The sequence below is a fragment of the Cervus elaphus genome, chromosome 5 (genome assembly GCF_910594005.1).
Source record: "Cervus elaphus chromosome 5, mCerEla1.1, whole genome shotgun sequence".
Taxonomy (NCBI): Eukaryota; Metazoa; Chordata; class Mammalia; order Artiodactyla; family Cervidae; genus Cervus; species Cervus elaphus.
Window position 1 is genome coordinate 65,140,435 of NC_057819.1, and position 21,209 is coordinate 65,161,643.

The 21,209-nt window shown below is 42.9% G+C and overlaps 1 protein-coding gene and 1 long non-coding RNA gene across 13 annotated transcripts in view; one reads left to right on the forward strand and one right to left on the reverse strand.

Annotated features, from left to right (window-relative positions):
* Positions 1-21,209, forward strand: part of TRIM2 (tripartite motif containing 2) — a 178,185-nt gene that overhangs the window by 123,882 nt on the left and 33,094 nt on the right. For all 12 annotated transcript variants that reach the window (XM_043902642.1, XM_043902635.1, XM_043902634.1 and 9 more), the window contains exons 3-6: positions 3,114-3,351; positions 16,824-16,975; positions 18,160-18,340; positions 19,164-19,887. In XM_043902642.1, coding sequence (XP_043758577.1) covers positions 3,114-3,351; positions 16,824-16,975; positions 18,160-18,340; positions 19,164-19,887 — 1,295 coding nt within the window. The remainder of the gene's footprint in view (positions 1-3,113; positions 3,352-16,823; positions 16,976-18,159; positions 18,341-19,163; positions 19,888-21,209) is intronic.
* On the reverse strand, positions 16,432-19,115 carry LOC122694210. Its single transcript, XR_006341137.1, has 2 exons — positions 18,743-19,115; positions 16,432-18,490 (listed from the first exon to the last, which is right to left on the reverse strand). It is a non-coding gene; the product is annotated as an uncharacterized LOC122694210 (long non-coding RNA).

Sequence of the window (21,209 nt, forward strand, 5' to 3'; positions counted from 1 at the left end):
TGTGCACCGAACTGATTTCCTTTGCAAGGTGTTGGCAACTTTCCCTAAGTGAGAGACGGCTTGTCTCTCTGCCAGAGGAGAGAAGACCCAGGACCATTGTCTCTGCCTCTTGCTGGGCACAAAGGCTGGCTGCTCGGTGGACAGCCGCTCACTTCTTCTCATTTCTTCCAGAATGCCATCAGTGGGGCTTGGAGGATGCAGACACAGTCCCTGGCTTTATGAAGCTTCCAGTCAAGAAAAGCAGCCAGTCATTAGTCACCTATTCACTCAGATTAATAGGAAATTAAACCAGTCACAATGGCAACCATATAACAGGACAAGTGGCTCTAATGCAGAAGGCTTCCATGCAGAAGCGATGATTAGGCAGAAATCCCAAGGATGAAGAAAAATTAGTTTAGCAAAGGGGAGTAAGCAGAAGAAAAGAATTTCAAGTATGTTGCAGAGGTATAGAACACTTTGGAAGAACTTAAATAAGCCTAGGGTGACAGATGTGCAGCAAATTAGAGGAAGACAGAAAAATGTAGAAGCCAGATCACATGGGTTCGCAATCCACATTATCACGTGTGGATTCTTGTCTCGCCTGTAAGAACAGTGGAAGCCACGGAAGGGTTTCATCTTAGATATGAGGGGAGGAGATTAAACTTTACATTTGGGGAGGACCACTCTGGTTATAACATGGAGAAGGATGAGGGGGATACAAGATGGATGACAGTGTACCAGGGGTAGGGTGGCTGCAGAAATCTGAGCAAGGGTGGTGGGATACAGATGAAGAGACCTGGGAAGCCTGGCAAGATATTTTCAGGCTTTGGTGATGGGTTGGATATGAACAATGAAGACCAGTAAGGGAATTCTTACTGTTTTAAGAACCACTCCTGGTTTGGGTTTGCTTAGCTGAAAGGATGGAGATGCAGTTTACTGCTAAGGAGGAGGACAAAGAGTGTGGGAAGATTGTGGGTTTGGTTTTGGACACGTGGAGTTTTAGGACCTGTGAGATCTCTAAGAAGAGATGCAATAGAGCAGTTGGTGTACTCTTGGCTTGTCTCTCTGCCAGAGGAGAGAGACATGGGGCTCAGAGGAGACATCCATGGGAGGAAACGTATATATGAGAGTGTTATGCTTATTGTTATGTACTATAATATAATATAATACCCCAGGGAGAGAAGAGGCCTTACAATAAGCCTCGATTAAGTCCAGAGTATACTGACTCTCAGTAGGAAAGAGATAGCAGGCAGAAGGAGAACCAGGTGAGTGTGGTATCATAAGGCAAGGAAAGATAAAAAAGGAGCGGGAAGGCAGGGAGTAGACAAGCTTGATGAATGTAGAACTGAAAAATGTGTGTTAGATTTCAGTGTTGCTGGTGACCTTAGCAGAAGTTACTTCATTCCTGATATTAATTCAGTGCTATCTACTTGTGTGATATGTGTGCATGCGTGCTAAGTCACTTCCATCATATCTGACTCGGCAACTCCACAGACTGTAGCTCGCCAGGCTCCTCTGTCCATGGGATTCTCCAGGCGAGAATACTGGAGTGGGTTGCCATTTCCTTCTCCAGGGGATCTTCCCAACCCAGGGATCGAACCCACATCCTTATGTCTTATTGGCAGGCAGGTTCTTTATCATTTGGGCCTCCTGGGAAACTCTGTATGACATAGGGAAAGTCAGTTAACCTCCTTGATGTCAGTTTCCCCATCTGCAAAATAAGAGAAATGGGGAGAAATAAGAGGTTTTCAAATTCTATTTGTCATAGAAGCTGGGAAACATTGTAGTTATGGCAAGCTTAGATTCTGGTGCCAGATTGCCTGGGTTTGGACATCTAAGTCCCTTGGGCAAGTAGCCTATCCTCTCTCTGCCTGTGTTTCTTCATACATTTAAAAGTGATCACAGGATTGTTGGAAGTACAGTTGACCCTCAAACAACACATGAACTGCATGAGTTTATCATTTGCAGATTGTTTTCAGTAGTTAATAGTAGTTAATACTGCAGAATGACAAGATCTGTGGTTGGTTGAATCTGCAGGTATAAACCCTGGATGTCTAGGAACCGGCTAATTGAAAGGTTGGCTCTGAGTCATGGGTGGATTTTTGGATTTTCCACTGCACTGAGGGTCAGCGCCCCTAATTCCCACATTGTTCAAGGACCCACTATACTTTATATTTAGTGAGAAGTGTGTGGGTCCGTCATTATTTATCCAGCGTAGCTCAGTCAGTAAAGCTTCTGCCTGCATTGCGGGAGACCTGATTTTATTCCTGGGTCAGGAAGATCCCCTGGAAAAGGAAATGGCAACCCACTCCAGTATTCTTGCTTGGAGAATCCCATGGACGGAGGAACCTGGCACGCTCCTGGCAGGTTCATGGGATCACAAGAGTCGGACACGACTTGGTGCTCTCTTTCTTTCTTTCTTTGCTGATTAAGTGAATGAAATTGATGGCTCTTAAGGAGAAGAAAGAAGAGACGGTGTGTTGCATCCCCATTTCAAACAAAGCGTTTCCACTTTGATGTTTTTGATGTCTGAAGTCTGCTTATGATCTTGTGTGTAAAGAGTTTCAATGCTAACAAGAACAAAAAGTGACATGTTTCTCCCAATTTGTGTAAAATTCCACAAATTCGTGAATGCCATACTAGGTACTCAAGGCCAATGCTTCTTAATCTCAAATGGGCATACAGATTGCCGGGAGTCTGATTCATCAGACCTGGAGTGGGCCCTGTGAGTTTGAGTCTGCATTTTTTCCAAGCTCCCTGGTGAGGCCAGTGATGCCCACCATGGACGATACTTTGCTTGTGTGGCTTGTGTGGCTTGGAAACAGTACCAAACTAAACTAAACTAAACTAAACTGCAGTTTCTCAGTCATGTCCGACTCTTTGTGACCCCATAGACTGTAGCCTACCAGGCTCCTCTGTTCATGGGATTTCCCAGGCAAGAATACTGGAGTCAATGAGATTTTCCTTGAGCATCATTTGTCCAGATGGCTGACCAGTCCAATGTAATGTGACCCGTTGACTTCAGAGATGCACTTTTTCTAGCGAAGGAGACCACAACAGAAGTTTACTCAGAGCAGCCTTGTAGCCACTGCAGAGCCCTACTGTGCTGACAGCCCGCTTCTGCCCCCGGACAGGTGCCTGCAGAACTACATCCCCGCCCACAGCTTAACCCTCTCCTGCCCCGTGTGCCGCCAGACTTCCATCCTGCCCGAGAAGGGGGTGGCCGCGCTGCAGAACAACTTCTTCATCACCAACCTGATGGACGTGCTGCAGCGATCTCCAGGCAGCAGCGCCGAGGAGTCCTCCATTCTGGAGACCGTCACTGCCGTGGCTGCAGGGAAGCCTCTGTCGTGCCCAAACCACGATGGGAATGTAAGTGAGGCCCTGCGGGTGCAGTCCTGACTGAGGGGCTGCTTGATGGGGGAGGCTTGGGGCAATCAGAGGGTATCAACTCTGAAACAGGACTCCGCCTGAAAAACGAGTGGTTAACAATGCCTTTACCATAAATGCATGGATCTAAAAAAAAAAAAAAAAATGCCTTTACCATCCTCAGGTTATTTTGCCTGCTTCCTTTCTCTGACCAAATTTATTTAAATAATAAAAGCAATCTTCATTGTGTTCTCCTTGCACTAATTGTTGGTTTCCCCAGGAGGGCAAAATCACAACTATTTGCCAGCTGGGCATACTTTGACCCACAGAAACATCTGTGTTATAAATTATGGTAGAGATTAAATAGTAGATAAATTCTGCAAACTGAGAATGATTATCAGAATGTTTATTTCAGTGTTTTATTTTTCTTGTGAGGGAAATTTTTCTCATGCTCCATTAGATCCTGTTACTTAACCATAAATAATCTGAAGTTATGTGAATCCCTGGTAGGAGATTATAGACTAGAGTCCAGTCTGTTTCCTGCTACCAGCAAGCATAGTAACTGTTATAAAGTCAGGAGGACCTGTGTGTTCCATCAAAAGAGGAGTCAGAGGAGCTGTGTAGCCTGAAGAGGCAGCACTGCACAGTAGCTCATGGCCAGCTTTGGAGTGGAACCGCTCATTTCCTATGTCAGCTTTGGCAAAGCTTTGATAGATTTACTAAACTCTGTTCCACTTCCTCATTGGTAGAAAGAAAGTAATAGTAGTCTACCATACAGGATTAAGTAGAGAATTAAATATTTAAGTCCTAGAAAATAGTAAGCTCTTGATAAATATTAGCTATTAAAATTATTTCTAATTAATGGTGGCTTCACTGGTGACTCAGACAGTAAACGGTAAAGAATCTGCCTGAGATGTAGCAGATGTGGATTCAATCCCTGGGTTGGGAAGGGAAGGGAATGGCAACCCACTCCAGTATTCTGTCCTGGAGAAACCCTACAGCCAGAGGAGTCTGGCAGGCTACAGTCCATGGGGTCACAAAGAGTCAGACACAACTGAGCAACTAACACACATACACAATGACTTACTTCACTTTTCAAAAACATAGTGACCACTTCAAAGTGTGTGAAACTGGGACGTCCATGGTGGTCAAACAGCTACGACTCTGAGATCCCAATGCAGAGGGCTCCGGGTTCAATTCATGGTCCCACACACTAAACTAAAAAAGATTCCACATGCTGCAACAGAGATGGGCGCTCCCAAGTGCCACAGCTAAGCCCTGGGGCAGCCAAATAAATAGATAGATGGATAGATAAGTTTTCTTTCAAGTGTTTGAAACTGCAGCTAAGGCAATAAGAGGTTGTTAAAGCAATAGCTATTAGACATAGCTAATAATTGTTCGTTTGCCTCGCATGCCACTCTCTTCCCGCTGTGCCTCGGTCTCGCTGGCCTCCTGGAACCTGCCAAGTGGTTTCCCACCCGGGGCCCTTACTGTTCTCGGATCCTCTATGCCTGGAATGCTCTTTGCCCCTGTTTGTGGCCAGCTTATTCTCATCCTCTGTGCCGCAGCTCAAGTCTCTCGTACACAGAGCAGTCCTGTCTGCCCGCCGTCTGAGGCAGGCCGCCGCTGACACCCAGCTGCCCGCCAGCTCAGCACGCTCTGCACTGCCGCCATGACAGCCTCAGCGTGCTGCCCGCCCCATCTGTGTGTTTGCCGGCTCTCCCTAGACAGTGAGCTCCCCGCGGGGGAGGCCATGCTCCGCATCCCGCTGGCACTGAGCACGGCGTCCCACGGGTGAAAGCGGACGTGCCAAGAGAGGCCCGCCAGAGGAAAGCAAAGGCTGGTCACTCAGCACGCGCTGAGACAGCACGGCCAAACGTGTGTTCTCTCAGAGCCACGCAGACCGGTGGGAACGCTCTCTGGAAAAAGGAGGCGGCTTCAGTACGCCCTGGTGGGGAGTGGCTGCTGGGGAGGCGGGAGGCAGGCTGATGAGAAGGGGGCATTCCATGTGACTGCGCAGGGGCGCAGACGTGACTTTCTCCGGGTGGTCCTCAGGTGAAAGCAGAGACAAAAATTACAGAAGCTGTCGCTTATAACTCGTAGCCTTTGGGGGCCAGTTGTTGCAGAAGTTATCATTTAGCTTTTTGGATTATTGCCAGAGAAGCAGTGTGACTTATAGAAGGCTGGCTTCCTGGGTTGTTTCCTTGTGGATACAGGGGTTGGTCTGAGGTGTTTCCTTGAGGACACAGGGGTTGATCTGAGGTGTTTCCTTGTGGACACAGGGGTTGGTCTGAGGTGTTTCCTTGAGGACACAGGGGTTGGTGTGGGTTGTTTCCTAGTGGATACAGGGGTTGGTATGGGTTGTTTCCTTGTGCATACAGGGGTTGGTCTGAGGTGTATCCTTGTGGGTACAGGTGTTGGTGTGGGTTGTTTCCTTGAGGATACAGGAGTTGGTGTGGGTTGTTTCCTTGAGGATACAGAAGTAAGTGTGGGTTGTTTCCCTGTGGATACAGGGGTTGGTGTGGGTTGTTGCCTTGAGGACACAGGGGTTGGTGTGGGTTGTTTCTTTGTGGATACAGGGATTGGTGTGTGTTGTTTCCTTGTGGACACGTGGGTTGTTCCCTTGTGGACACAGGGGTTGGTGTGGTTTGTTTCCTTGTGGACACAGGGGTTGGTGTGGGTTGTTTCCTTGTGGACACAGGGGTTGGTGTGGGTTGTTTCTTTGAGGATACAGGGGTTGGTGTGGGTTGTTTCCTTGGAGATACAGGGGTTGGTTTCTTGGGAAGATTGTGGATCAGAGTTCCATTTTTATCTGGTCCAACCACTGTGCATTTTAGTGTTCAGTTTCTCAGAAGCCTGTAGTCCATATTTTTAACAAGCGACTGGACAGCATGCCTGGTTTCTCACACATTTCTCTGTGTAAAGTAGGGATTGGTTACTTTTGTTTTATAGATAAAGAAACTGAGAATTGACCAGTTTAAGTCACACAGCTAGTTGGCACATCATAAATGCTAGACTCAGAACAAATAGCATCCTGAGTTTTTTGGTGGCCAAAACAAGAGAGACATTGTATATTACATTTTTAATTATCTAATTGAAAGCATACCAGGCTATCAATAACTATAGATTTTCTGTGCACTGTACTCCAAGGGAGCATTACCATGTTAGTTTTGTAAAGGGAACTTGAAGGATGCCTTCTTATAACCACAGCTTTTAGTGAATGCTAAGGCTGTCTCCTCCTGGGGCCCACATTCTAAATACTAGTCTGAGAAGGTGTCTCTATCACATACAAGAGTTTCCTTAAAGTGTAGTAGTCCAGGCATGGACCTTTCTGGAGATCTAACTTGATAGAGAAGCACAGTTTTAGAAATATTAGAAGACTGCTATAGACATGGGTCCAAATTTGGGGTGTAAAAGACAATCGTGTGGAAAGATAAATAATGATAGCTAAAAAGATTACACCACTAAGGAATGCCAGGAGTGTCGTGGAATTCAGGAATGAGCTCCCAGCTCAGCACAACTAGAGCATGGCGATGCGCCCGTGTGGTGGAACACTGGTGGGCCCCAGAATACAGGGTGAGCCTGGAGAGAAACTGTGATAGGCTAGGGGTGTCATCAAGGAAAGGTTTGACCTACACTCTGTAGGCAGTGAGGAAGCATTCAAACCTTTTAAACAGGAGGTGGGTATGTTAGTGGCATTGTGGAGAAACAGAATAGCAGAGATTGGAGGCTGCAACACCAATTCTGTTTGGTACTGAGTTGTCCAAATGAGAGATGATAACAGAACAAGAAGAGCATTAGTGGATTTGGAGAAGAAAGGACAAATTTCAGAGAAAAGAGTAGTCTTTTACTTGATAATCTCTGTGTGTGTTTGTGCTCAGTTGTGTCTGACTCTTTGAGTTCCCATGGACTGTAGGCCGCCAGGGTCCTTTGTCCATGGAATTTTCCAGGCAAGAATACTGGAGTGGGTTGCCATTTCCTACTCCAAGGGATCTTCCATATCCAGGAATCAAACCCACGTCTTTTTTGTCTCCTGCATTGGCAGGCGTGTTCTTTACCTTTGGCGCCACCTGGGAAACCCCTTTAGAATATACCCCCACAAATAAAAAGGCATATACTAAAATCTGTTGAACTAAGCTATTTAAATGGTGAGAATTTGAGCAATTCAAATTGATCATATAAGTCACTTTAAAAAATTATTTTATTTTCTCATTGTGTTGAACAAGTTCCTACACCACAATGAACTAAAATTACATTAGTAACATGTTATAAAGAGACCTCAAATCTTTCTAAAAAGCTTATAATTATTTAACCAAAGAAAATAGAAAAATTAGAATATTTACAAAATATTGAAAGTGGAAACTTTATTAAATGTATAAGATAAAGTCATATCTATACTCAGGAAATTTTCTAGGTTTAAGTATTTTCTTTTATTTAAAAATATTCCATTTCAAGATGTTAGGAAAAGAACAATAAAATAAATATGGAACACAAAAGAAACAAAAATAATAAAGACAACCTTAGAGAGTTTGAAAATCCTGAAACAATTGTGTTGATGAATAAATCCAAGAGCTGAATTTTTTTAATTAATTAAGTAATTTGATAGAGCACTAAACGGTAAATATAAATTAACTGAGACTAATAAAGAGATAAAAATATTTTAAAATTAACAAGTCAATTCTCTGCTAAAGACTAAGGTATTGAAAGCCTGAATGAAATAGATCATTATCTAAGAAACTACAAATGATCAAGAAAACCCAAGCTGACCTAAATTTTCAACAACAACAAAAAAAACTGGTGAAAGTTAATTTAAAACTGAATGCTTTCAGGACATTCCTGGTAGTCCAGTGACTGGGACTCTGCCCTCCCACGTGGAGGTGGAGGGCAGTGTGGGAGTTGGGGTAGGGCAGATTCAATCCCTGATGGGGGAACTAGATCCCATAGGGAACAACTAAGACCCAGTGCAGCCAAATAAGTAAAAATATTAAAAAACAAACAAACAAACACTGAATGCCTTCAAACTTGTATAAAACAGATATGATTCTGATTCATAGTTAGTATACTTCTGAACCATAAAAAACGTAGGGAGCTCCCAAATTCACCTATGATATACTCATAACTCTTGACACCAAAATCTAGTGAAGACATAAGAAGAAAACCTTGAAAAGAGACACAGATGGACAGAACAGACTTTTGGACTCCGTGGGAGAAGGTGAGGGTGGAATGTTTAGAGAGAACAGCATTGAAACATGTATATTATCTAGGGTGAAACAGATTCCCAGCCCAGGTTGGATGCAGGAGACAAGTGCTCGGGGCTGGTTCACTGGGAAGACCCAGAGGGATCGGGTGGAGAGGGAGGCGGGATGGGGGATCGGGATGGGGAATACATGTAAATCCATGGCTGATTCATGTCAATGTATGGCAAAAACCACTACAATATTGTAAAGTAATTAGCCTCCAACTAATAAAAATAAATGAAAAAGAAAAAAAAAGAAGAAAACCTTGAGTCGCTAATTTTTTGAAAGTAGCTGTACACTTCTTATTTAAATACCCCAGCAAACTTTTACCATATAAGAGCACTTACTAATTAAGAAAAATATAAATATCAGAAAAGAAAATGAGGGGCTTCCCGGTGGCTCAGGGGTAAAGAAAATGCCTGCCAATGCAGGAGACACGGGTTCGAGCCCTGGTCTGGGAAGATCCCACATGCTGTGGACCAACTAAGCCTGTGAGCCACAACTCCTGAGCCTGTGCTCCGGGGCCCGGGAGCCGCAACTCCTGAAGCCTGAGCTTCCTGGAGCCCACGCTGCACAGCAGAAGGCACCGCAGTGAGACGCCCTCGTCCCGCAGCGGGAGAGCGGACCGTGCCGGACGCAGCCAGAGAAGAAGCCTGTGCAGCCATGAAGACCCAGCGCAGCCGGAAATCCATACATGCATAAATAAAGTTACATTAGAAATAAAAAAAAAAAGAAAAGAAAATGAGCACAGAACTTTAAGAAAGTCAGAGGAGGTATGAACATTTGATAATTGTAGGAGGAAATAAATGTTAAGCGTCACAAAGAATTCTTCAAGACTGTTTTCTGATCATGCCTAAGCAGTAGAGACCCTTGGATGCCACAGGCTGCTAAGAAGAAACACTCTCAGAGATGCTAATTCCAGCAAAAGTAAAGAAGCCTTTGGATGAAACCTTCCCTTGTTTCTCTACCAAAAATATCACATCAAATCACATTGAAAATTAACTCTAAAGAGTCAGATCCTCTTGGAGGTATTTTGAGCACTTTCTCTATGCTGAGTCATTATGATTCTTTGGTATCTTAAGATGTGTAAACCAGCAGGAGGCCTTGGAAAATTAACTGCGCTTCTTTAATCATTCTATTGTTCCATCATGGATCGTAGGAGTTCACTGCCGCTGCTTTGAAACAGGGGTCCTCATTGCATATTCAAGCCAAATGCATGCAACATTACAGATAATTGGCTGCGGTTAATTGCCACGGGTAAATCTCTGAAAACAATTCAAGCGTCTGAAGGTTAATAAAATTGGGTAATTAACAATGAAGCCGGATGTTGCCATCATAAACTGCCTGGTGCTGTTAGCACATGTGGATGAAAGCCTGTCACTTACTTTAAGTGCTGTGACACTATCTGTCTTCTAATTAAACTGCCACAGCTGCATTGTTCAGATACAAAGAAAAATGGGAATAATGGTCAGTTATTTAAGAGGTTCTTTGCACTTACACCAGAAATTTGAGCTCATGCCTTAAAGTCCCAAAGCACAAATAATCCTTAAGCCCTGTTGTTGCTGGCTTAGGTGCCTTACTAAGGAGGACATTAAGAGGTGAGGAGGAGAGAACCTCATGAAGAATGCCTTGCCAAGAATCAGCCCCCGCTTCCAAAAGCCTCTGGGTTGGCTGCAAGGCCCTGACCATCCTTTACAGCTGTTATTATGCATATAGTCCTGCCATTCTCTCTTCTAATGAACCCAAATGTTGCTACCTGTCAACAACTACAAGCTCATCTGGGCCACCCAGCACTAGGAGCACCAGGGTTATCTCACCCAAGATGGACGAGCTCTGCTGGGCCGCTCTCTCCTATAATGAGGTCTCAGCTTGAGTCAAAGCTGTCAGAACCAAGGACAAGCATTAACTAGTTGCTGATGTTTCGAAATGATTTCAGGGCCTTTGCTTCCCAGGAAACAATTAGGACTCAGTACCAAGGACAGTTCAGAAAACTAAGATCATGGCATCTGGTCCCATCACCTCATGGGAAATAGATGGGGAGACAGTGGAAACTGTCAGACTTTATTTTTGGGGGCTCCAAAATCACTGCGGGTGGTGACTACAGCCATGAAATTAAAAGGTGCTTACTCCTTGGAAGGAAAGTTATGACCAACCTAGACAGCATATTAAAAAGCAGAGACATTACTTTGCCAACAAAGGTCTGTCTGGTCAAGGCTATGGTTTTTCCAGTGGTCATGTATGGATGTGAGAGTTAAAGAATTCATTTGAAAACAAAGTGAGAAGAACCAAATTAACAAAATTAGAAATGAAAATGGAGAGATCACAACAGACATTACTCAGCCGTTAAAAAGGATGTGAGAGTTGGACTGTGAAGAAAGCTGAGCACCAAAAAATTGATCCTTTTGAACTGTGGTGTTGGAGAAGACTCTTGAGAGTCCCTTGGACTGCAAGGAGACCCAACCAGTCCATCCTAAAGGAGATCAGTCCTGGGTGTTCATTGGAAGGACTGATGCTGACGCTGAAACTCCAATACTTTGGCCACCTGATTCGAAGAGTTAACTCACTGGAAAAGACCCTGATGCTGGGAGGGATTGGGGGCAGGAGGAGAAGGGGACAACAGGATGAGATGGCTGAATGGCGTCACCGACTCGATGGGAATGAGTTTGAGTAAACTCCGGGAATTGGTGATGGACAGGGAGGCCTGGTGTGCTGCGATTCATGGGGTCACAAAGAGTCAGACACAACTGAGCGACTGAACTGAACTGAACTGAACCAGGGACAGTTACGCAGGTCTGCTGCTGTCTCTTCAAAGATAACAATTTTTTAAAATTGAGGTAAAAATCAGATAAAATTCAACTTTCTAACTACTTAATTTGTTACATTTTTACTTGACGTGGATCTCTTTAAAAAGTCTTTATTGAATTTGTTACAATACTGTGTTTTATGTTTTGTTTTTTTTTTGGCCAGGAGGCACTTGTAATCTTAACTCACTGACCTGTACCCTCTGCATTGGAAGGGGAAGCCTTGACCATTGTACTGCCAGCAAAGTCCCTATTTTCATCACTTTTTATTTTGGCTGCACTGGATCTTCGTTGTGGCGAGCAGGGGCTACTCTTCGTTGCAGTGTGTGCGCCTCTCATTGCGGTGGCTTCTCTTGTGGAGCAGTAGCTGCAGCACGTAGGCTCAGCTGCCCCACAGCATGTGGGATCAAACCCACAGCCCAGGGATCAAACCCACATCTCCTGCATTGGCAGCTGGATTCTTTACCACTGAACCACCAGTGAAGCCCTTTTTAGGATATTGAAAAGGTTGTGCAAACATCACTACTAATTCCAGAAGTTTTTCATTATATCCTCCAAGGAAACTGTGTACCTATTAAGCAGTCATTCCTCATCCCCTCCCCACCACCCCAACCCTTGGCACCCATCACCTGCTTTCTGTCTCTAAGGATATGTCCATTATGGACATTTGATATAAATGCAATCCTACAATATGTGGCCTTTTGAGTCTAGGTTCCGTCATTTAGCATAATGTTTTCAAGGTTCATCTATAATGTAGTGAATATTAGAACATCATTCGTTTCTTTATGGCTAAATAATATACCACAATTTATAACCATGAATTTATCCATTCATGAGTTGATGGATATTTGGGTTGTTTCCACTTTTCACTTTGAGCTGTTACAAATAAAGCTGGTGTAAACATTCATGTACAGTTTTTGCATGTACATATATTTTCAGTTCTCTTGGGTTGCTGGGTCATATAGTAGAGCTGAACACCAGCAAAGTATGAGAGTTCTGATTTTCCATATTCTTCCCAACACTTGTTATTGTCTGATTTTTTGAGTCTAGCCCTCCTAGGTGCTGTGATGTCTCATTGTGGTTTTGATTTGCATTTTTTTAGTGACTAATGATGTTGAGAGAATTCTCCTGTGAAAACTGGCCATTCATTTAGCCTCTTTGAAGAAATGTCTATTTAATTCCTTTGACAATTTTTGAATTGGGTTCTTGAGTTACAGAGTTTTTTTATATGTTCTGGATACTGCATCCTTATCAGATGTATAACTAGGAAATATTTTCCCCATTCCTTTTATGTTTCTGTTACTGCCCTTTGATACACAAGTTTTTAATTTGATAAAGTCCAATTTATCTTTTTTATTTTGGCTGTGCTTTTGTGTCATATCCAGGAATCTGGTGCCAAGTCCAAGGTCATGAAGATTTAACCCTATGGGTTTTTTCCCAGGATTTTTATAGTTTTAGCCCTTACATTTAGGTTGTTAATCTATTTTGAGTTAAATTTTATATATGCAGTGAAGTAAGGTTTCAGCTTCATTCTTTTATATATCCAGTGGCTTTGAATTATTTCTTGAAAAAACTGTTTCCCTCATTGAGTGGTCTTGGCATCCTTGTCAAGAATCAATTGACCATAAATGTATTGTTTTACTTCTGAACTCTCAATTCTATTCCATTGATCTATATGCCTGTTCTTAGGTTGGTAACACAATTTTAATTACGCTAGCTTAGTAGTAAGTTTCAAAATTTAGAAATATGAGCCTTCCAATTTCGCTCTTCAAACTCTTTTTTAAGATTGTTTTGGCTATTCAGGGTCCCAGTGCAATTCTCTATTAGTTTAGGAACAGCTTGTTCACTTCTGTGAAAAAAAGAAGTTAGAATTTTGATAGCTGTTTCATTGAATTTGTAGATCAGTTTGGGGAATACTGTGCTCTTAACAATATTAAGTCTTCCAAGTCATAAGTATAAGATATCTTTCCATTTATTTCCATTATTATTTAATTTTTTTCAACAATATTCTGTAATTCTCAGTGTATAAGTCTTAAACTTTCTTGGTTAAATTTATTCTTTAAATATTTTATGTTCTTTTGGATGCTATTCTAATGGAATTTTCTTAAGTTTTTGATTTTTCGTTGTTAGTGGATAGAAATACAACTGATTTTTGTTTGTTGATCTTGTATCCTAAAACTTTACTGAATTAATTTGTTAGATCTAATATTGTATTGTATGTATGTGTGTGCATGTGTGTATTCTTGGAGATTTTCTCTGAATAGAGAAATTTTTACTTCTTTTCCCGTGTGGATGCATTTTATTTATTTTTCTTTCCTATATGCTCTGGTTAAAATTTCCAGTACATTGTTATAGAAGTGACAAAAGTGAAAAAAAAAGAAGTGGCAAAAGTGGACATCCTTTTCTTATTTCTGATCTTAGGGAATTACCATTAAAGAAGCTGTGGGGTTTTTGTAAATTCCCTTTTTCAAGTTGAGGAATTTTCCTTCTAATTTGATAAGCATGTTTATCATGAAAGTATGTTGGTATTGTCAATACTCTTTTTACATTTGCTAATATGATCATATGGGTTTTCTTCCCTTCATCCTATTACCATGGTGTATTACATATATTGATTATTGTATGTGGACCACCCTTGCATTTCTGAAATAAATTCCACTTGGTTATATGTTTAGTCCTTTTAATATGCAGTTGGATTAAGTTTACTAGTATTTTGTAAAGGATTTTTGCACCTATATTCATAGGGAATATTAGTCTATAATTTTCTTTTTCCATGATGTTTTTGGCTTTGATGTCAGTGTATTACCAGCCTATTAGAATGAATGAATGTTCCCTTTTCTTCTACTTTTTGAAGACTTTGAGGATTGGTATTAATTATTCTTAAATTTTTGGTAGAAATCACCAATGAAGCCATCTTGCCCAGGACTTTTCTTTGTTGGAGGTTTTTTGAATATTGATTAGTCTCTTTACTTTTATAGGTCTATTCGTGTGTTCTATTTCTTCTTTGAATTAGTTTTGGTAGATTTTCTGTTTCTAGGAATTTATCCATTTTATCTAGGTTATTTAATTTGTTGACCTACAACAGTCCATAGTATGTCAATTTTGTTGATCTTTACAAAGAACCAATTTTTGGTTTCATTGATTTCTTATTTTTCTATTCTCCACTATGATCTTCGTTTCCTTTCTTCTGCTTGCTTTGGGTTTAGTTCTTCTTTTTCTAGTTCCTTCAGGTGGAAGCTTAAGTTTATTGATTTGAGATCTTCTTTTTCAATGTAGACATATACAACTATAAAATTTGCTCTGAGTACTGTCTCTCAAATTTTGGTATGTTGTTATTTTTAAATGAAAAATCTCAAGCTATTTTTTAATTTCCTTTGTAATTTTTTCTTTGACTCATTATTTTACTGTATGTTATTTAATTTCCATGTATTTGTTGATTTTCCAGATTTCCTTGTTACTGATTTCTAATTTCATTCCATTATAGCCAGAGAAGATACTTTATATGATTTCAGTCATTTTAAATTTATTGAGACTTTTGTATATGGTTTATTGTGGAAAATGTTCCATGTGTACATGACAAAAATGCATTGTTATTGAACAGAATGTTCTATATGTGGATGTTAGATCAAGTTGGCTTGTTTTTCAAGTTCTCTATTTCTTTCTTTTTCTTTTTTTTCAAGTTCTCTATTTCTTTACTGATCTTCCATCTAATAGTTCTATCGTTATTGAAAGTTCAATATTGAAATCTCCAACCATTATTATTGAACTGTCCATTTCCCCCTTCAGTTTTATCAGTTTTTGCTTTGTTAATAATTGTCATCTCTTCTTGACAGATTGACCATTTTGTCATTATTAATGTCCTTATTTAATTGAAGTATAGTTGATAGTCCTTTTCTGTCTAACAACTTGTCTTACAATCCATTTTGTCTAATATTAGAATAGCCGCTCCAGCTCTCTTTTGGTTACTATTTTCATGGAATATCTTTTTCCATCTTTTTACTTTCAACCTAAAGTGAGTCTCTTATAAACAGCATATGTTTCATACATTCAGCAGTATCATTATATACCTACTTTGTGTAAGGAGTTACCTAGGCTCTGGGTTGAAAGTGTTTAAGTGCTCAGTAACTTAAAATCTTATAAATATTTCATAAAATGGATATGAATAAAATTGCTCTAGTGGGTGCATTCACTTTATGAAAAAATCAATCTGTGTTAGGAATTATGCCATTTTTTTGATGTGTGTTATACTTTAAGAAAAAAATCCTCCCCCCTTCAAAGTGCTTTGGGAATTCAATATTGGAAGAAGTTATTTCCAGCTGAGAGAATAAGGGGAATGCCTTCACAAAGAAACTTTCAGGCTTTATGTTATATTATTACCAAGAGTTCATCTTTAATCAGGATAAAGTGGTTTTATTTTCAAGTAAGCAAATGATATCATCATCATTATCATCGCTGCTACTGATTAGGGACTGTTTGTCAGTGCCAGGCATCATCTGAGTTCTTTGTGCAAATTACTCTCCTGAATCCTCATAGCAGCCCTGTGAAGTAGGTTAGTAGGTTGCACAATTGTCTCCATTTGACAGAGGGAAAATTGAGACGTGGTGAGGTCATGTAAGTGGTGGAGCCAGGATGCAAAGTGTTCTGTCCTGCTCATCTCTTATCCAAACAGCAGCAATTCTCAAGGTGCCATCCAGGAACTCTCATGGGTCCCCAGACCACTTCAGGGGATCCACAAGATCACAACTGTATGATCATACTAAGCATTATTTACCTTTTTCACTCCCAATCTCTCAAGAGTATACAGTGGTATTTTCCAGAGACTGTATGGCATGTGCTATCAAGACAGACTTCACAGAGGAACAGGTATGAGAATCCAGCTGTCTTCTGTGAAGCCAGACCCTGAAGAGATTTACAAATATAGAAAGCAGTGCCATTCTTCTCACAGGATTTTCTGTGTTGCAAAATATACTTTCCATAAATCATATTATTTATGGTCACACTTAATGGGGCTTAGTTTTGCTTTTGATGAATTAATATTTGGAATGTTTCTCAGTTTCCATTTTTAATATAAGTAGCTGTAGATATAACTCACATAAACGAAAAGCACTTCAAGTGCTCAGTCATTTATAAAGAGTGCAAAGGAGTCCTGAGACCCAAATATCTGAGAACCTCAACACTGCGCTGTTCTGCCTTACCGCAGTGGCCAAGTACAGCTGGGTTAACGACTATAGCAGCTGCCCTGGAGTCCGATCCACCTCTGTCTGAGACCTGGCACACAAAAGTTTATCTTTCCTTTTCTCCTGTGACGCTGGATGTAACACTGTCCACATCCTGGGGAGGCTGTGGGCATTACTGAGAGCGTGCTGGGGAAGACCCAGCGCCTGGTCAGTGCTCGGTCAGTGGCCAAGAATGGGAACCGCTCTTGTGTCGTCCGCAGGTGATGGACTTCTACTGCCAGTCCTGCGAGACCGCCATGTGTCGGGAGTGCACGGAGGGGGAGCACGCAGAGCACCCCACCGTGCCCCTCAAGGACGTGGTGGAGCAGCACAAGGCTTCGCTCCAGGTGCAGCTGGACGCCGTCAACAAAAGGTGTGCACGCCTCCCTCCGCGCCACGGCTGGCCGCCTGTGGCCTCCGGATTTCATGTCCCAGTGGGACAGAAGGTTCATGTCACCCAAGTAAATTCTCCTTTGATCACAGCTCTGTGGTCATAAACTGGTGAGCGATAAGGGTGATGCCCTGCCCCTTGGTAAAATTGCAATCCCCTTGTTATAAGTAGGCTTTTCTTTCAGCACCTTCGTATGATCAAATGAAGAAAATATACTCGAGGAAAACGCTCTCAGATCTCTGAAGTTTGTGCCTGAAACCAGGCTGTCTGAAGAGCCTTTCTTAGCTACTGTTCTTGACTCACTTACAGGCCATTATGCCAACTGTGACTGGCTCCTCTCTGCTTGAGCCCAGCAAAATGGTCCCGAGCAGCGACTGCTCAGTTTTCCTTCTACTTCCTTGCCTCCAGGCTCTTTATTTGGCAAGGAGATGAAGGAAGAGGGTAGCTGTGTGATGCATGAGAAAGATCAAAGGGAGGAAATAAACAACCAGCTGAAAATAAATCTTTACCAATAGTTGAAGTGAGAAAAGTGTGGCTATTCTGTACTAATTAAAAGAATTTGGAAACTTGCAAGAAGTTCACAGGAAACTCCGAGCTTGGGTAAGTTTTTCATGTGATTGGGGAAAAAGATATAGCTGTCTATTTAGAACAGTGGTCCTCAGCCATGGACCATGATGTCCCCCAGGGGACATCGGCAATGTCTGGAGACAATGTCACAGCTGTGGGGGGGTGGGGAGTAGAGGAAAGGATGGTGTTAAACATCCTGCGATGCATAATAATCTTTTCCATTTGGCTGTGTCATAGGATTCTGAATATAGCTCTCTGGCTATACAGTAGGACCTTGTGCTTGTCCACTGTAGAGTGTGCCTGATTTAGAGTGGGAGAAAAAGCCCAGGGGTTCAGAGAGCTTCGAGGTTTTGTACCATCAATTATTAAAAATAAATGACTGAGGTAGATTGAAATAGACATGGATCCTCAAAATCTCTTTTCTCAAAGTCAGTAATTATGGCATGTCTTATCATTCTGTTCTTCAGTTATTACTTTTTCAAGATGATGAAAGGTATAGAAAATGTTGCTTGGCAAAATATAGTGTTTGGATAGTTTTTGTTTTTACTATTTCCCTGTGGATGTTACTAGAATAACGACCTCTGCCAACTGTCCTCCAGGCTCCCAGAAATAGATTCTGCTCTTCAGTTCATCTCGGAAATCATCCATCAGTTAACCAACCAAAAGGCCAGTATTGTGGATGACATCCATTCTACCTTTGATGAACTCCAGAAGACTTTAAACGTGCGCAAGAGTGTGCTGCTCATGGAGCTGGAAGTCAACTATGGCCTCAAACACAAGGTAAGACTCCAGTCGTGCAGGTCCTTCACAGGAGGCTTGGTCCCGGGCCTCCCCGACGCCAGCTTCCTGGGTTCCACAGCAGCAAAGTGGACTCAAACTGGTTCTTAAGTGTCACTGTTGTTTGGTAAAGAGTAGCTTTTAGCGGCTTCCCTGGTGGCACAGACGGTAAAGAGTAGCTTTTACTTAACAGCATATTTTTTCCTATTTCCAGCTATGTTTTCCTTCCTGTTTTCACCAAAACTATGATTCTGTGGCCTTAAGTACCCCTTTATAACTTGACTATATAAAAGGCAAGGCTGAATATAAAGTAATACTTTCAGGATTTAGGGTTAAACTGGATTGTTTTCCTTCCTTAATTATAATGTCTAATAGTCTCTTAATGACTCTCTCACCCACACCAACCTGTTAGTCAAGTTCAGAGTGAACCATGACTGCAGCCTCCGTTTAACTCTGCACGTCCCATCACAAAACCAGGGCTGAAAGCTTCCGATATTCAGAGGTGGAGCTATTATTTGTCTGGTTTCTGTTCCTTGAGGTGATGACAGGGGAACTTTGAACATTAGGGAAAGAAACTGAGTAATGAATACTTCAGATGTCGAGCATAGCACTCTGGCTGCCAAGCTCTCGGTGACGTTTCTGCTCACCCCAGACACATGATCCCAGAAATGTGTGTGGGAGAAATGGAGCGAGGAGGACGGGAAAGAGAAGGGGCTGGGAAGGCGACTTAGGATTTAGCTTCACAGCCGGGCTCGCTGGGTTAAACGGAACCCCCCTCGCCCCAGGCCCGCCACGGGCGGCGCTCAGCGGCTCGCTCTCCCCGCAGGTCCTCCAGTCGCAGCTGGACACCCTGCTCGAGGGCCAGGAGAGCATCAAGAGCTGCAGCAGCTTCACGGCGCAGGCCCTCAACCACGGCACGGAGACGGAGGTGCTGCTGGTGAAGAAGCAGATGAGCGAGAAGCTCAACGAGCTAGCGGACCAGGATTTCCCGCTGCACCCGCGAGAGAACGACCAGCTGGACTTCATCGTGGAGACCGAGGGGCTCAAGAAGTCCATCCACAACCTCGGGACGATTCTGACCACCAACGCCGTCGCCTCCGAGACGGTGGCGACGGGCGAGGGGCTGCGGCAGACCATCATCGGGCAGCCCATGTCCGTTACCATAACAACTAAGGACAAAGACGGCGAGCTGTGCAAGACGGGCAACGCCTACCTGACGGCGGAGCTGAGCACGCCGGACGGCAGCGTGGCCGACGGGGAGATCCTGGACAACAAGAACGGCACGTACGAGTTCCTCTACACCGTGCAGAAGGAGGGCGACTTCACGCTGTCGCTGCGTCTCTACGACCAACACATCCGCGGCAGCCCGTTCAAGCTGAAGGTGATCCGCTCGGCGGACGTGTCCCCCACCACCGAGGGCGTGAAGCGGCGCGTGAAGTCCCCGGGCAGCGGCCATGTGAAGCAGAAGGCTGTCAAGAGGCCCGCCAGCATGTACAGCACCGGGAAGCGAAAAGAGAACCCCATCGAAGACGACCTGATCTTCCGCGTGGGTAAGGGGCCAGAGGCGCTGCGCCTGCACGCGGGATTTTGCTTGGTTCAAGGGGGGACTGGGGAAGTGTCGCGACTTGCAACTTGGCAGGTCGCAACTGCAACTTGGGCTGACGGTGTGGGAGATAAACTGGTGTATTTTATTAGGTGAGCTCGTGCAGGCTTCTCCAGAGGTTTGTGTCCTTCTCCTCCTCCCTCTCCCCTCCTCCTTCCCTGCTCGCTCTTCCTCCCTCCCCCCTCTCCTTCTTCCCCTCCTCCTCCTCTCAACACGCCAGCGCTGCGTATGTATTATGGAAAATCAGAAACTGAAAATAAGCAGAAAGAGAATTAGAAAAATACAGCACTCTAATCTGGACTTTTTTTTGTAGCAGTTTTTTTTTTTTTTTTTTTTTTAGCTTTTTATTTCATATTGAAATGTAGGTGATTAACAATGTCAGTCTCAGGTTACAGCAAAGTGATTCAGTTACACAGATACATGTATCTCTTCTTTTCAGATTCTTTTGTTGCATAATACTGAACACAGTTCCCTTTCCTATACTGTAGGTCCTTTTTGGTTATCCATTTTAAATATAGCAGTGTGTACATAATCTGCACATTTTAGAGGAAATGTTGGCGATCTTTTCCCCCCATGGGAATAATGTCTTTAGAGTACTTCTGCCTAACCCAAAGGCAGAGACATGCTTCTATCAAATAACATCACGTGTTTCTCTGGAATGTGCCAGCGCAGGAGGTAACTGTGGGCAGAGGGTCTGATGCTTCTCACTGCTTCCACACTGTAAGACCTGGGGATAAGGGGCATGGTGCATTGCAAGCTGTGGTTATATCCATCTGCGTGTAGCTGGAGAGCAGCCTTAAGAGGGTGGGTGGGTGGAAACCTGGAGAATAGAATGGATTGGGATGGAAGCAGAATGGCTTAGGATGAACCAAGAGATTTGGGAATGCAAATTGTCCTTCCCTTGTCAGCTTCATGGCCTCCAATTTTTTAAAGCTGTTTATTTTCTAAACAAACTAAATAAAACAACCAACACTTTACTAATTCTTTTATTATATATTTTTAAATTTTTTTTATTTTGTGGCAAGCCATGTGGCATCTGAGATCTGGTTACCTGACCAGGTATCAAACCCAGGCCCCCTGCATTGATAGCATGGAGTCTTAAGCACTGGACAGCCAGGGAGGTCCTCACAATTTGATAATTCTTAAGAAAAAAAAGTCTACATGTTAGCTACTATATCCAAAAGTGGCTCCCACTTGCTTCTCTTTCTGCCTGTTCAGTCCTCCACTGCAGTATCTCTAAAAAGGTCTTCAAGGTATGGTCACTGACAC